The sequence below is a fragment of the Hydra vulgaris genome, chromosome 09, assembly GCF_038396675.1.
Source record: "Hydra vulgaris chromosome 09, alternate assembly HydraT2T_AEP".
Lineage (NCBI taxonomy): Eukaryota > Metazoa > Cnidaria > Hydrozoa > Anthoathecata > Hydridae > Hydra > Hydra vulgaris.
The window spans coordinates 29421703-29440144 of NC_088928.1; the positions used below are offsets into that span (position 1 = coordinate 29421703).

General features: G+C 29.7%; 1 protein-coding gene across 1 annotated transcript in view; it reads right to left on the reverse strand.

Annotated features, from left to right (window-relative positions):
- The window catches only part of LOC100204298 (fumarate hydratase, mitochondrial), a 31566-nt gene extending 20422 nt beyond the window's left edge, over window positions 1-11144 (reverse strand). Inside the window, exon 1 of the mRNA XM_065805258.1 lies at window positions 10831-11144. Coding sequence (XP_065661330.1) covers window positions 10831-10929 — 99 coding nt within the window. The 5' untranslated portion in view covers window positions 10930-11144. The remainder of the gene's footprint in view (window positions 1-10830) is intronic.
- Window positions 11145-18442: the final 7298 nt, after the last annotated feature.

Here is an 18442-nt window from a genome sequence, read left to right on the forward strand (position 1 = left end):
GCCATCTTTTTAAAAACATCTTTTAATTGATTTTAACCGTTTAGAAAACCTTTTTTTTTAATTATGCAAGCCGGTTTTTATTGTCGTCATTATTGAAATTTATTTAAATTCAGTTAAATATTTTAGTGATTATACTTTTTTTGATATAAATAATCTTTGAGAAAGCTTTTTAGATGTAAATACTATGACTGAGAAATAGGGATTGATGCAATTAAATGTATATACCTAGACTTACAAATAGGAATTAACAAAATTAAATGAACATACATCGACTGACAAATAGGTATAGGGGTAAACAAAACAACATGGTTAGGGTTAGAGTCAGAATCAATTAGAAACTAATAGGTTTTGCTTTGAATAGTTTTGCTTTAAAGTGTTATATAAAAACCGGGCTGTTTTTAAGTTAACCAAAAAAAAGTACCTAATCATATTCGAGTATGTAGGTACGCGGAAATCTGTATTTTATGGAACCGAATTTTGTGCTAAAATTCTGTGGCAGGTTTTTTGAAATTTTTTTTAGGTAGCGTCAGGCGAATGTTTTTTGTGATGTTTCTTTTTAGAAACATAACTAAACTTAGATCTTTTTTAAAAAAAAGAATAGTTAAACTTGATTTATATGTATATATTTATGTTATATATTTATGTGTTGTTAGTAATTTTTCCATCGATTTTATTTGTATTAAAAACTTGGTTGTAGTTCTCACATTAAATTATTGTTGAAGGAATGCTTCAGATTTCATTGAAAAATATTATTGAACAGATAGTCTATAAAAGTGAGCAGTTTTGGTACCTTATTTCTGTTTTTCTGATTTCCATAAGTGGGTGGTAAAAGGGGGTACAAATAAGTTGAATTTTATTAGGTTAATTTAGGAATTATTTGTTATATGTATAACATATATATATATATATATATATATATATATATATATATATATATATATATATATATATATATATATATATATATATATATATATATATATCTTTTGAATTTTTATATTATCATGTGTTTTATGTTGTTAGTATTCATTAGCATTTTGTGTGTGTATAAATAGTGTTTTTTATTTATGCAATAACACAGTATTATTAAAAATATTTTTAATATTATAAGTATAATATTGTTTATATGTAAATGTTATATTATTAATTGGTAGTCCATTTTTGTATGTATGTCCATTTTTACAACAGTTTTTTAAAATGCATTTTGTTTAGATAATTCACCACTTACATAATGCATTTAAATTTTTAAATGCATTATGTTTAGATAATTCATCACTTGAGCACATAAGTAATTTATCACAACTAAATAACAAGCCTTTATTTTCTGAATATTCTATTAACAATGCACAGAATTGGCATGAATCAAGAGGAGAAATGAACCCTATTAAAAAAAGTTTTGAAAACTAGATTGTCTTATTTAACTTCTCAGCTTGCTGTCACATCCAGTTTTGAAAACTGAAATTAGAGATCTTAAACAAAAGTTGCAAACATATTATTACAATAGGATAATACGCAATCTTAAAGCTTAAAAAAAAGGCAATGAAAATTTAAGAACTTTAAAAGCTAAAAAAAAAGCTGTATATAATAAAGATATTAAGGCAAATAAAATGCTAATTGCTAGTTACAAAAATGATATAATCCAGATGGAGAAGGACAACATTACTGTTGTGAATGGCTCATTAAATAATAAGACTTATCCATTGCAAACCTGAATGATAATTTATAGAATGTTATTGGCTAATGTACCAACATGTAACAAACCATTTCTAATGGAGAAAATTATGCAGTATTTGGGTGTCATTTTTAATGATATTTTCCATCGTTGTATAATTAAACAAATGGCTCGTGAGCTAGGCAGTATAGCAGAACTGCAAGCATCAGAATGGGCTATCATTAATTCATGTATTATTGGATTTGATGCAACAACCCAAGAAGGTGTACATATTAATAGCATTCACTTAACATCAAAGAATAAATACCAAGTCATTGCTCAGGATCAATTAGCTGGAAGTGCTGATGATTAAGAAAATCATATGTAAAGCAGTTGACTATCTAACTTTTATTTATTCAGATTTAGCTTCTTTTAATGATAGTCGTCAATCGATCATCTCAAATATATCAAACACAATGTCAGGCAGAGTTGCATTTAACCATCTTACCATAAGCAAACTGTATGACACTTGGGGGAAAGCCTGAATGAGCTGAACTGCCATTTACACGCTCTTGATACAACTGCTACCTCATGTCTAGCTATGCTTGTATGGCACTTAAAATAGTTTTGGCTATGAGCTAGTTGAGGTTTAAACATGGTAAAAATAATAAAATATTTTATACTTGCTTTTTATTTTTTAACATCATATTATTTAAATAATAACGGAGAAAATCAATATCAGAGCAGGGCCGCCCTGACAACGGTATAATTTATTCCCAGACCTCACTGATTTATGGACCACCTTAAATACTTTATATATATCAAAAAGTCTATACAATCATGTTTACAATTTGAAAGTACAGATGAAATTTAAATTTTTGGAGCTTCACGATTTAAAATTGCCCCATGGCCCCGAGCCAGCTTGGAACAGCCTTGTATGACTATTTATGAAAATTACAAGAATCGAATAAACAAAAGGAAAAAAAGCTGATGAAATACATAACCGAAAGCTTAATTTGGTATAAATAATGCTAACATGCTATGAAATAAATAAATTACATGCTATTGTTATTAAATGAACAAATAAAAATTAAAGATAGAAAAGTTAAATCAAATGAAAAGATATAATGAGTTTAAGACTTTTATTCAACTAATTATTCTTTTATTCAACTAATTATTCTTTTGTTCAACTAATATATGCTTTTTCATACTTGTTTTATTTTTATAAAACTTTATAATGAGTTTAATCATTTTTTAACCATTGGAACAGCAAAATGCAGAACTCTACAAACCGTTCTTAGAGCAGCATTTTGTACCTAAACAGCTCTAAAACAAATGTGTGTGCTCAACAGTCACATAAAACACCTCAACAGTCACATAAAACTTTGTCATCCAGGGCCCAGCCTGGATGACAAATTTTTATGCGCTGTTGAGGAGGCAAATTTTGACCATTTTAGTGGAATCCGGTTATTAAAAAATGTTTTGCTAAAAATTCCAGATTCTAAATCAAATCTGGGTTCACTTTTTAAAATGACCTTGAACCAATTATTTTAGATCCAATAAAAAAATTTTGCTTGATTGATGAACACTTTATCAAAATGATTACTGCTTGTCTTATTGCAGTGGGAGACAACATAAGTCATCAATATAAAAGATGTTTCTCCCTTTCTATTAACCAGACTCTCAAGGAGGAGACAGCAATTGCAAGGCTTCACAATATAGATAGTGAAGAGTTAATGGGAATGTTTAGTGAGGCTAAAGAAAGATCACCTAATGCAACAATTTGTTATATTTGATGCAAATTAAGATTAAAAAAAAATCAAACTTTAAATTACTTAGATAGTTTAGATTATCTAAAACATGTAGTTATGTGGTCTATTCAGATAGCTCATAAAAAGAGGATGATAAATCAAATGAAGCATAGTGATATACGAACATATATTTCAAAAAACATGCATGCAAACACCAAAAAATGGATGAAAAAATAAAATTAAATTAAAATTAAAGCTGCATGAACTCTCTTACAATGAAATAAAGACTTTATATACATTGTCTACCAAACTACTTGATGACTAAGATCATGTAATGTCAGATAGAATTGTTGGGCAAAAACTCTGCCATGAATGGTACAATAGTGAGTATTTGAAGTATGTCATGTATGATGGTAGAAAAAAAACAAGTTAAAAAAACAAAGTTTACACTAATTCTTACTGGAATAAAGATGACACTGATACTGAAGCTGTTGACTACAACATGAAAAAAAATTACAGCTTGCTGCTGATGTTGGACAAGGAGAGTTGATCTTTTCTTGAAGTGTAATATGTAACAAATTGTGATAACATTACTTGTAATGAAACTTTAAAAATAGATACCGCATGTGATGAAACTTGCATAAAGATCAATCACAAGACATAAAACTTGAAAAGATAGTCATATCAAGTTAGGTATGCCAGGTACTAAACCATACATTTTTATTTTAATTTTTTTCATAAATGTTTTTACAGAAGAATAAAAGTATTTGACTTGGACCTTTGCACGTTGTGAGTGTTGTGAGTGTTGCACGTTGCAGTGTTGTGACTTTGCATAAGTGCTGTGACCTTTGCACAAGTGTTGTGACCATTGCACAAGAGTTGTGACTTGCAAAATAATTTGATAGGCAGCTCTGGCTTATCTTCATGTGCTGTCTATTGTTACAAATGATTATTATAGTGTTCCATTAATGAAATTGATTATTTTAATTATTTACTAAAAGCCAAGACAACTATTTAAACTTAGGGTAACTAAAATGTTTTAATACAGAGCAATATAAAATTGATTATTACATTTTTTTAATATGATACAACACTGATATATTTGGTAATGAAATGAAATATATTTAATGAAATATTAAAAAATGAGAACAAACAAAAATTTATTTTGTTTGTTAAAAACAAAATAAATTTTTGTTTTTAACAAACAAAAATTTATTTTGTTTGTTAAAAACACAATTATTTTTGAGAATTCAACATCTTTTTATTTTAGGATGTGAGTAACCATTACTGCCATATTCAACAAACTTCTCAACTTAACCAAAATTTATGAATAGCAGCGAAAAGCAACTTTACATTCTAGTTTATACCTGGTGCCAAAAAAAAAGCCTAATTCAGGTTTTAAATTGTTAACTCATTTTAAAATAATTATAATTGTTATTATAAGGATTTATTTACTTTATTTATTTTTTTAGGTTGAGGGGGGGGGGGGGGGAGCACACGCTCCTCCCACAAGTCAATATGCACACCACCAATAAATGAAATTCTTGTAAATAAAAATTTTTAATGTTTTTTATACAGTATACTAGTTTCACTTGTTTTTTATACAGTGTGCTAGTTTCATAATATGCACACCACCAATAAATGAAATTCTTGTAAAAAAAAATTTTTAATGTTTTTTATACAGTGTACTAGTTTCACTTATTTTATTAAATATAGAAATATTTATAATTAGAGAATTAAATATTTTTGAAACTACGATATGTTAAACCATCACCAACATATCCATCATCAACTTTAATATACATCAATGATTGTTGTTGGTCTGGAATAGAATTATAGCAACTTTTTGTATAAAAAAATTACCATTTGCTGAAAAAAAAAGCACTCTTTACTGAAAAAAATATGCATATTTTTAGGGTGAAGGCAGTGGTTCAGCACCCCCTATTGCCCCAGGGAAATGCCCAATAGGTGGACGATGTAATAAATTCGTAGCCCACCCTATCTTTTGATACCAAGTTATAGGTATTTAGACAAGAATTGACAAAGTTATAACAATTTAAGTGAAGAAAAATTAAATTTTGACCACAGTTTCTTTAACAAATCCATATCAAAAATTTGCGACTAAAAACCTCATAACTTTATGTAGAATATTCAATTTTAATAATTTTTTCACCTTTAAAATACTGTAGATATGTTTTAAAAATTGAAATAATTATACTTTCTATTAGTGTTTTCTATTTTTGAAGTTACTTACATATATATAAAGTTAATGGCTATCAAATTTTTAGATGTCGACAAAATAATGTTATCTTAAAAAGATTTTTTATAGTTATTTCTCATATACATAAAATATATTTGTTATATTTTATCTGTGTGTGTGTGTGCATGCGTGTGTGTATTGTATATTATGTATTTGTATTGTATATTATATATATTTTTATATATGTGTTGCTGTTTCTAATTAATTAAATCAATTCATAGTAAACTAAAATAAATAAATTGAAAACTTTGCTGTTGATACTTGTTTGCAACAGGTATGTGTTGTTTGTCTAGTGTTACAATTCTGCAATGGCTTATAGTGTAAGTAGCGTGTTTGAATTTTATTTTTACTATTATGTTCAGTTAAAATAAGTTTTCTAATTATAAGCAGACTTAACCAAATTTTTGTCTGCCTTTAATTAAGAAATGAAAATGTTCTTTAGGTTAAAGTATTTCAACTTTTTGAATATCATTTTATATTTACTATGATTTCAATACTTAATAAATATTTTCTTCCTAGCTATCATGGGTCCCAAAAAAAGTATTGTATTTTATGGTGCAGCCAAAAAGTATTTAATTGATAACTTCTCCTTGCATGTTCAAACCAGTGAGTGTATGAATGGACACATTCTTTTTGTCTATGTTAGTTGCAGGGAATCAGCAACTAAAACTTATAATCAAGTCACTTAATATTTTAGAATCATAACATCAAAAAGTCAAATTGAGAATTTAGTAAATAAATCGAAAATTTTTTATAAGCAAAAATAAGCAAAACATTTTTTTAGGATTAGTTATTATGAAATTTTTTGGCCTTTTGCAGCAAGCCTTTTGCAAGCTCTAATATTGCTAATGCATTATTATTAGCTTCAACACCAACAATACAGTCATTACAGTCTACAACCAGTAGTTTAATTACAACATGTTCTTTAATTGTAACACCTCACCAAGGCAGTGTTTCATCTCCAACTCAAAGTGAACAATTAAGCTCAGCTTTTAGTGAAAATGCGTCAAATAGATATACTTCACGACAGGATATGACACCTAGGAGAAAAAAACTAAGAAGTAGATTGTCTTATTTATCTTCAAATTTAGCTAGTATTTGCACAAAACACCGAATCGAGATAGCTGAAGTGAAAGCAAAATTAAACACTATGCCATACAAATTAAAAGTTTTAAGGCAAAGTGTTAAAAGAAAAGAAGAGGTTATCAAAGGCTTAAGAGCAGAGGTTAGAGACTTAAAGAATAAACTACAAACATATTACTACAGTAGACAAATTAGAAATCTTATTGCTACTAAAAAAGCAATGAAAAGTAAAGAAAGAGAAAAGTTAAGAAAAGTAACTCTCAACCATAATGCTGCTATTAGTACAAATAAAAAGGTCATTACCAGCTTAGAAAATGATATGACCCAGATGGAGGAGGGCAATATACTTAATACAAATACGTCAGATGATAAAACTTATCCATTGCAAATGCGAATGATAATTTACAGCATGTTATTGTCTAATGTCCCAACAAGTAACATACCATTTCTTGTTGAGAAAATGGGGCAATATTTTAGTGTTGTTTTTTCTAAGATTCCTCACTGTATTACTGTTGAGCAAATGATTCGTGAGCTAGGCAGTATTGCTGACCTGCAAGTAGCAGAATGGGCTATTACTAATAATCACCTTACATTAGGGTTTGATGCAACAACGCAAGAAGGCGTTCATATCAATAGCATTCACCTAACATCAAAAAATAAATGCCAGGTTATTGTTATCGACCAATTACCAGGTGGGACAGCAGTTGATTATGCAAACTATATATGTAATGAAGTAGATCATATTGCTTTAGTTGATTCAAACTTTCATTTGCAACCCTTTAAAGAGTGTCGTAGCTTGATTATCTCAAATATATCAAACACAATGTCTGATCGAGTTTGGTTAACCATCTTACAATAAAAAAACTCGGTGCAATCTGGGCTAAAAATCTGAATGAGTTAAACTGCCATCTGCACCCTCTTAATACAATTGCTATTTCATGTCGTTCAGCATTAAAGTCTCTGGAAACTGAAACTTGTCAATTATTTGGATATGAATTTTGAAACTTGTCAATTATTTGGATATTTTTATAAAACACTATAGTCAATTTATGAATTTTTTGAAAATCGGAACAGTAAAAAGAAAAACTTTACAGAAGGTTCTGTAAAGAAGCATTTTATAATACAACTGCAATAAAGCAAATGTGCGTGCTTGCATTATTTGGAAAACTTCTTACAGGACCCTGGATGACTACATTTTATGTATCATCCGAAAATGCAACTTTTGATCATGTTGGTGGTATTGCTCTAGTTAAAAAAATTGTGCAAACAATTAAAAGTTCAAAAAGTAATCCTACGCTCTATTTACCAGAAAAACAGATTTCTTTGGAAATATTCTCAAACCAAATACTTTACAATTGATTACAAAGACATGCGCAATTGATGATCAGCTTATCTCCATGACTAAGGCTTGTCTTGTTGGAATAGAAGAGGTTTTAAATCGTCAGTACAAGCGCTATTTTGCCATTACTATTACAAAGACACTTAAAGAGGAGACAGCAAGTGCAAGACTTCATAACATAGATAGTGAAGAGTTAATGCGAATGTTCAGTGCTGCAAAAGGAAGATCCCCTAATGCATCAATTGATCATATATCTTGCAAATTAAGAACAAAAAAGAATAGGACAGTGGATTATCTTGAAAATCTCAGCGACTATTCAAGAGAAAATGTTATTAGGTGGGCTATGCAGGAGGCAAGAAAAAAAAGACTAAAAAGTCGACTGCAACATGCTGAAATTAGGGCTGAGAGTTCTCAAAGACAGACTGAAAAACGCCAAAAAATGGATGAAAAAGAAAAACAAAATTTAGAGCGACAATTATCTATACTTACTACAAGTGAAATTTTGAATTTACATAAAAACTTGTCGACAAAGCAAGTTGCTGATTTTAATGATGTTATGTTAGACAGAATTGTTGGCAGAAATCTCTGCCATCAATGGTATGATACTGAATCAACAATGACAAACATGTACGATGGCAGAGTTGAAAAACCTGAAAAAACACAGACAGATATCATTTACTCTATATATCATACTGGTCTAAAGATGAAACTGATTCTGAAGCTGTTGATTATTGCATGAAAAAATTACAGTTGGTTGCTGATATTGTATTAGGTGAGTTAATGTTTTCGTAATTCAAATTAATCGCTGTATGTGAGCATATTAATTGTACGATAGCAAAGTATGCAATGCAAGACATAAATTGGTTAAATATTGCTAGTCTGGGTCATATCAATTTCATATTTTGAGCATTCCGAATTTTCAACAAGCGGAGCATCCGAAATAAATGTACAGCGAGTAGTGGAACCTGCAAAATAAATATATATCAATTAGTGGAACTTGCAAAATAAATGTACAGCGAGTAGTGGAACTTGCAAAATAAATGTACAGCGAGTAGTGGAACTTGCAAAATAAATGTACAACGAGTAGTGGAACTTGCAAAACAAATGTACAGCGAGTAGTGGAACTTGCAAAATAAATGTACAGCGAGTAGTGGAACTCGCAATTTTTTTGATAGACGGCTCTGGCTTACATTCACGCCGTGTCTATTGTTAACAATGATTTATATTTAGTTTCATTATTGGAATTTAATATATTAATCATAACTAAAAGCCAAGACTCAAATTAATTCAAATATATAAATAAAACTAAAATAAATTAAATAATAAATAAATCTATTAATTAAATAATAATAAATAAATCTATTAATTAAATAATAAATAAAACTAAAAGCCAAGACTCAAATTAATTCAAATATTATTTTAAAACAAAAAAATATGGTCTGCGGGGAACACCCGGCTCTCCGTATGAAAACCCCAACTTGTAAGGTGGTAATGTGTATTGTGTTTTGTATTTCAATATATTATTTAAAGTCATTGCTTTTTTTCTTTTTTTTTTTTTAACAAAATTTTAAATAAAGTATTTTATGTTTTTTTAAGTTGGAGGGGGTGTGGACACGCCCCCTTCCCCGAATCAATGAGTGTGCAGCTTTGTTTGTTGTAATGTTGTAAATTATGAATTTTATTGTGATGATTTTAAAAATAGCCTTTTTAATAAGAATCAAAATATTTATAATGAACCGTTTTTAATAATAGGGTGTGTTAAATCATTACCCCACATACACCCTAACTCAAAAAATGAACCTCTCCTATTTGGTGGCAGTCTACATGGAATTTATAGCAATTTATTGCATATGAAAATTAATAAATTCATTGAAAAATTGATGTTTTATGAATAAAAATTTCATTTTTTGCTGGTAAAAGTGGTATTTAGTTGCCCCCTCTAGCCCCTTGGACACGCCCGGTGACTAAGGACCTATATAAATTTGTAGGTTACTATTACGTCTATCTTTTGATACCAAGTTATAAGCATTTGGATAAGAATTGACAAAGTTATTAAACTTTTAGTGCTTAAAAACATTTTTTTGACAACACTTTCTTCAACAAATCCATATATCGAAAAATCGGTACTAAAATGACAACTTTTTAGGGAATTGTTCGATTTTGATAATTTTTTCACTTTTAAAATATAGAATCGAAGCTCTTTCTAATGATATATAACAACCGAGAATTTATCTAATTTAAAATTTTCATGGCACGTACCTAATGATATATATCTAGCCTTTGATCAATTTTTTGAAAATGGCAATTATTAGCATTTTTGGTGTAATTTTTTAAACTTCAACATCAAATCAGTGCTTTCCTCAAATTTTCAGATCAATGTTTTTATAGATTCTTAATCAGCATGAAATTCTCTACTGACATCAATCATAAAATGATAGGGGTAGGAAACTGAAACAGCGCCGGTATCTTTAACTCAATGTACATTGAATTAAAAAGTTTATTCTCTTCTCTTTTTTTTTTAAAAAAAATATAGGTGAATTATTTAAGTTTTAATTAACTATTGAAAATTGATTGATTGAAAATCAATTTTTTTAATTTACTTATTTATTTTATTATTGTTGTAAAAGACGTTTTTGTGAAAAATTCTATTTTATATTCTTATTATCAGTTACATTAGTAACATGCGCATAGTTTTCGATTCGTATGTTTCATACATATAATTCTGACTAAAACCATTAAAACTTACCATTCTTAGTGATACAGAAATTTTATAAACTGTCGGACATTCCTTACGTACAAATAGCCTTGCAGATGATAGCATTTTAGTCACGTTAATCAATACCATTTTAGTAAATCAAATCCTTTATAAAATTAACATAACCGTTCTGCTGATTGCGATTTTATCTTAATTTTCTTTTTATTTAAGAAAAAAACAACAATATAAATCCATAAAAAATAAACAAACGACCTATGACGTTTTAATAAAATTAGATGCTTGACTTAACTTAAGAAGACCGCCATCATACTTTACATGCTTAGTCAGAATTGGCCGAGATATGCGCTATCTGATTCGCTGATTTTGAAAGAGAGGCAATTTTTGAAAAATATAAAAATCAAAACAAGTAAATTTTCGAAATAAATATCTAAGTACAAGGTTTATCAATACAAGGTTTATCAATACAAGTCTTGCGTTATTATCAATACAGGAATCTCATTTTAATTTAGAATACTTTCAACCGTAAAAATTTCATAAAAGTTGATACGTAGTTATGCCAGAAAACTTGTAAAGTTCTTTACCATAAAGTACTTCGCAAGTTTCCTAATACAACTGCATATAAACTTTTATGAAATTTTTATGGGTGAAAAATCTCTTGTACAAATAGATTTTGATACTTTTTAAACACCTGAAGAGTACTAAAATAAAATGAACTTCCTGTATAATTTATACAGTATAAAGTTTATGCATATAAAGAAAAAACAAACACTTTTTTCAGGGATGCGGTGTCCCAAAAAGGACTCCGAATTTGAAAGTCATAAAATGATTACTTTCTCCTAGTTTTTACTATACAGGAACTCTAAAAATATAATAAAGTTTATGAACTACTAATAAGAAAAAAAATTAGAAATTTCGGGTTAGAGGAACAATGAATTTTTTGACCCAAATGGCGACCACGACTCCGGGCTTAAAAACAATAAGTTCCATGTCATTAAAACTCAATAATTTTTTTTTTAAAGCAGATCATAAGTCAACCAATATGTCTAGAGCATCTAGACACCAGAGATCGAGGAATATAGAGATATAAAGTCGGAGTCTTTTTGGGACTCCGCATCCCCAGGGTGTTAGCCTGGAAAAAATCTAAAACCGAGTTAAATAAAAAAAACGTTATTATGTAAAGTAATGTGATTAATATATTTTACTATTTAAAAATATTTTTTATATTCAATCACCTTGTATAACTACTGTATAACGATTTAACAAAAAGTGCTTAAATCAAATGATTATTCTAATACTCTACTTGTAAAAAAATTCAAATACCGAAAAATATCAAAACAAAATTGTGAGACAAAAAACGATTTGATTTTCGTCAAAAATGAGAAGTTTAAATCTTGAAGAGATTAAAAAAATCTAATTGTACTGAGTAATGATTGCCAAAAATCTTGAGTTCAATCTGGAAATGATCTACGATATGACCTAAAACGCGTAGAAAGTTTAGTTCATTTTAGTATATTACATATTGCATTTAAAAAAAAACATTATTTTTGAAGTCAAAGTTTTTTTACAAATACTATTAAAAAAGCTTTCATATCAATTACAATATTTACTATTGCATAAGACATTTTTAATTACATTTACATAAAATGCATTTATATTTTCCAAAAGTTAGTGTTTTACGAGTAATAAAATGTTTACTAAAAGAAGTAAGCAATGCAAAAATGTCGGCTAAATGCCGGTTTATTTTGTAAAATTATTTCAAAAAACGACGTTAAAAGTTACAACACCTTTAGAATGTCATTAATTCGGGCCCCCCTGTGATCTAAAACAATGTGTTAAACGTTCATCTGTTTATGCGTCATTGATTTATACGAAAAAATTATTAAAAATTGAAAAAAGAAATGATAAAACGTTTTTGACTTTTTTTCCGCGATCTTCTTATAACTCTTTAAATAGCTAAAACGACTTTTAAATAGTTGACGACTGCCGATAAAAACACTATATATTCATTGATGGATCGATGTATTGATGTATCGTATGATGGATTGATGGATCGTATGATGGATTGTATGTATCGATGATGGATTGATGGATCGTATGATGGATTGTATGTATCGATGATGGATTGATGGATTGATGTATCGTATCGTGATCGAGGGTATGTATCTAAAATATCGAGAATTTTTTTAAAAAAAAAAAAAAAAAAGGAGACGCAAATGTGATACAATATTTTAAAATCCCCCCCCCCCCCCTTTATCTAAAATTTCTGGACCGTCACTATATATATTGTATGGAACGTTTTTGAATATTCAAGTTTTTATATACTTTAAGTACTTTTGAATACTTTTTAAAATTTTTAAAAATACTTTTAAGTATTTCAAAACAAAAAGTTTTAAAATACATAAAACAAAATTAAGAAACTTTTTTAGATAGATATTCGTATTTTTGTTTATCTATTTTATATTATAGTAGTTATTATTACATTATTTTCATGTGTAAATTTTAAATAAATTTATAGTGACTTAAAATTGCATTAAATATGTTATTCAAGACTTTAAAAGTCCTCAGCAATAAGTAATAAAACTTAATGAAATCGAAAGGTCGATAGTTAAGATAAATAAAAAACCAACTTTGCTCACCAATTTCGGACGAATAGAATGTTAGTTAAAAGAACGTTTGTTTCAATATACTATTTTAAAATAAATTTATATAAGCAATGAAGGCATTGAAGGGGCAGAATGAGATTTATTCACTGCACGAGGGCAGCAAGTAATTACTTGCTGCCCTCGTGCAGATGTTGAAAAAAAACAAATTTTTTTTTTCAACATCTTTATTTCCAACAAGGCTGCAAGCAATTACTATTAGAGTTACAATTTACTGAAAGAGAGAAAAGATAAAGTTTATAGAGCAAGATGACGGTTGAGAAACGACTTAGAAGATCGCAAATTATATGAATCAGGAAAACAAGATTAAGGAAGCGAATTCCGAAAAACTGATGTTTGAGGAAAAAAAATAAAGAAATTAAAATTTTTGGAGTCATTGAACAGTCACAGTAAAAAGTCTTAATTAAATAACGAGTAACACAATAATGAATTTTAGACATGACACAAATAACGCTAGCTAGAGTCCGTTAGTAGCTTTAGAGTAGTGTCCGTTATAGTGTTTATAGAAAATAGAAACAGATGTAACATTAAGACGATGTGATAATGGTTGGAGGTTGGTAGCAAGAGCAGGTCCAACTATGTTTACAATGCGTTTTTTCACCTTGTCTAAAAGAGAAAGGCATCATTAGAAGATCCGCCCCAGATATGGCAACAGTATTGGATAAAAGAACAGATTTGAGATTTTTAAATACCAAACTACTAAAAACTTTAGAAGTATGCGATGACCTTAACATCACCACATCTATCTAATACACGGTTACTATCGGTTATTACCGTTAACAAATTGACAGTAGAACAAGAAGACCAAAATCCATATTGATGATCAGAAAGTAAGTTATTAGATTCAAGATAAAAGATTAAGTGTTTGTTAATTAAAGACTCAAAAACCTTGCTTATGATTGTATTAGAAGACTAATGGTTAGTTAGACAGGTCATATCGCTCTCCAGAGTTTTTGCAAATACGAATAACAGATGCCAGATGAGACAGGTATGTTGTCCAAACCACAAGCTGTGGGAGAGTCTAATCAGAAAATCACATTAGATACAGAAGTTGGAGTGATATGAACGTCAGACGTTAGACTAACCTGTTTGTCCGCTATATCAAGTAGGATGTGATTGGGGGAATCAAGAGATGAGATTGATGAAAAGTACTTAGCAAACAATTCAACTTTGTTTTTGGGTGGTACTTTGGGTGACAAAATCTGGACCATACAAGAGAGGTGGAATAACAGATTTGCCCTTATTTTAGATACTGTTAAAGACTCTCCAGAAGTCACGAGAGCCTAATTTTTTAAATGATATACGTGACCTGAGAATAGAGGGCTTCGGCGTTAGACAAAAACTTTTTACAGTTGTTTCTGGCAATGGTAAGCAAACGTCTGTTTTCTGGGGAATTGTTTTGCTGATTGATATGAAAGTAATGATTTCGATTGGAAAATGAATGAGGCATGACTTGGAATTATCTAGAGGGAACAAAAGATTCCATGCCATCCCGAATTCAATAAGTTATGTAAAATGCACATTTGCCAGCAGGAAGAAGAAAGATATCTACCCGAGAGCCATCACGAAGAAAATTACGGAATGAACCCCAGCCAGCTTTAAGTTAGTTGTAAGAGGTACAATAATAGGGGGATTATGAATATGAAGAAGAATGAGATAAAAGTTTTAGTGAGATCAAATCTTGATCAAAAGCACCTAATGAATAAATTTCAAGAGACTGAGCACTGACTAGGATCTGAAAGAAGACATAAGTCGAGTAGAGAGAGTAAATGATTCGAGTTGTCTGAAAAGAGAGTTGGGAAGTTGACTATTTAAGTTAGAGATTGAGAAAGACAAAGGTTGTGGACCTAAACGCCTGCAGAGTCATTGGCATTTTAGCCAACCCATTTAGTGTAATGAGCATTAAAATTACCAACAATAACGATATTGGCTGATGGGTAAAGAGAGAGGGCTCGGTCAATTTGATCAGAAATAACATCAAAAAGAGTGCAGTCTTGAGATGAAGGAGAGCAATATAGAACAAAGAGAAAGGCGATTGAGTGAAGTTACGCTAAACGAACGCACATAAAAGAATATACGCTAAACGAACGTACATAAAGGAATATTCTGTGGATTCAAAATGATTTTCTCGACAAATGTGTGAGTTCTTACAAATGTAAAAGCCCAGGATTCTTTACGAACTAAAGGAAAATAACTATCAACACTAAAATCCCAATTAAGACAGCCAAACTCGAATTAGTCTCACAAAGAACAAATAAGTCTGTTGAACTTTGCAAGAGATAAAGTTACTTCGTAGACCACGTATATTAGTGAATGATAAATTTAGAGAGCTTGGGAATGACGATGGTTCTTTGTATTTTATAGTTTTTGGTACTTTAGTCATTTTTTAAATTTGTTAAAGAATTGAATCAAAGCACAAATAGTACTCAGTGCATTATTTAATAGTCCAAGCCCCTGTCTCATTACTATTAACAAACCCTGAGCCGTAAAAAAGGGCTCCAAATGTGGCTTCGACAATGCACATCAAAAGTACGAACATGGACACCACCCATACGCAGCATGGCACTGATAGTACTCTGATTTTTTACAGATGTGTATGGAATCAGCCTCACGGATGAGAGAGGCTGATTCCATAAACTCGGGAAAAGCTCGGGAAAGTTCTGAAAGAAACACAGACGATCAGTCAGTGTTTCTTTCTAAAAAACCTGACTACCACTCGGACTCAGAATCATAAAACTGAATTTTAGAGCTGTACCGTCATTAGGAGATAATAGAATGAGTTGCTTAGTCATAAAAACAGAGACACAAACAAAAACCTTGCATTGATTAAAGAAGATTTAGCATTCTACATCCTAAACTGTAATCAATGTAATATAATATATCTACGCCAGCCTAATAAATAGAGAAGGAGTGCCAGACTGGTCAGCAGACAGAATCTGTTTACTCATTAAGTCTTTGCCTAGGAGGCTTTCTACAAGACAGTAGCCGGATGCATCTAACGTCTGCCCCCAATTTTTTTTTTTCATGACACTATCTCAAGCCTTTACTCAACCAAGAGCTTTAGGCAGAGAGTGTTTTAAGTCGAAGTTGGATTTTTTTATTTTTTATTAATTTATTTATTAGCCGTTCAAGTATTTACCATTTCCGTGTTTTATATTATATATAAAGATGGCAAGGACGAGAAGAAGACAGGTTTGTCTTATCACCAGCTCCCTTGTTTTTTCTAAAAATTTATATAAATACGTTATAACTAATTATTTAACTAAAAATGAGAGAAAAAAGCAAAATGTTTCAAAGAAATTTATATAAAATGTAATACAGCTTAATAAAACCTTTCAAAGTTATTTTTAATTAAAGTTATGGAAGTAATTTAAGGTGGTACATCTCTAAATAAATAAATTTCAATAAACTGATTTAAAGTTATTTTTTTCTGGTGTAGTATTGAAAAAGAAAAAGAAAAAAAATTTTTTTTTTAAATAAAAAAATAAGTTATTTGCATAATTAGCCCTTTTTTGATAAAAAAGGGGGTAATCTTCTGTCAAAAATAACTTTTGAACAAATAACATTTAAAAGCTCTAAATTGTTACATAAAATGTTGAAATTGAGTTGCACGTTCTGGCAATTACAAAAATTTTATATCATAAATACTTTACCCATAATGCTTCAAGACATTTTTGATTTTCAATTACATAGAAAAAAGGGGGTTATTTTTCAAAATAACTCAAAATAACAATTTTTTTTCTCATCTTCGTTATTCTTATCATCAAAACCTCTTTTATTAGCTCTTAACTTTTTTCGTTGCCATTTTCCTGAATCGGTTGACTTTTTGTTTACTTGATAAATACGCAATTTGTCTTTTTTCAGTTAAACTTTGTAATTGAACTTTATTAGTTTGAATATTCAAATTTTTAAAATCTTCTAAAATACCATTTGATCCATCGTTAAATAATAAAACTGCCTTGTATTTAGAAATATTGTTTAGCTTATCCAATTGGTACTTACACCAGGATTCAATATTTCAAGGGGAAAATTTATGACGGTCTTCAGGAACATCGTTTGCTGAACAATGATATATGAGTGCAGCAATACTTTTTTTCATGTCATATATATCACCTTTATTTTGATGTATGGCCATTCCATAATAATTCTGTATTAATAACTTTATCAGTCATTCTTTCCTTGCCAATCAGTCGCTTACGATCACTTAATAGTTTGCCCTTGTAACTAACTTTCAAAGCTCTTAATCGTGATCTAACCCTTTTCTGAACATGCCCAACTCATTAACTTTTTACAATTTTATATCCTGGATATGGGTCTGCATCAAATATATCTTTAAATGATTTACTATCACCATCACCTCTGTATTTTGTATATCGTAAACTATTTATTTGGACAGAACGTTTAAACATTGAAAGGGCACCAGACTCCATTGCTCCAGCACTTCCTTTATGGTTAATGCTATAGTTATGTGAAGCATGCCATATATTATAGGCAGACGATTCTTTTTTTAACTCCCAGTATTTGCAACCTTTACAGTTTTTGGACAGTGTTTGGGTATCGACACATTTACCATTAGAAACAACAGTCACCACGCCATTCAGGGATGAATATCCACGTTTTTGCCATGTACCGTCCACACTTACAGTTACATTCCTTATCGTATCATTTTTCACAAACACGGGTGAATCAAGTTGATTATTGTTCTCCGTGCATTCTTGTAATGCTGCTAACATTGAGCTCTGGGCAGCTTTTACATATGCCACTTGCAAATTAGCTGTAATAGTATTGAATGAAGTTAAATTCATAGGTAGTGGCATGTTCATAAAGCTACAAAATGTTTTTATACTGGTAAGACCTTTGCCAATTTCTCAAAATGTCACTGCTACTCTAATATTAACATCAAAAGCTTTTCTCCCCTTCTTGAAAATGATGACATCATCCTCATTTTGATCTTCTATTGTTTTAGAGGTAAAATACTCTTT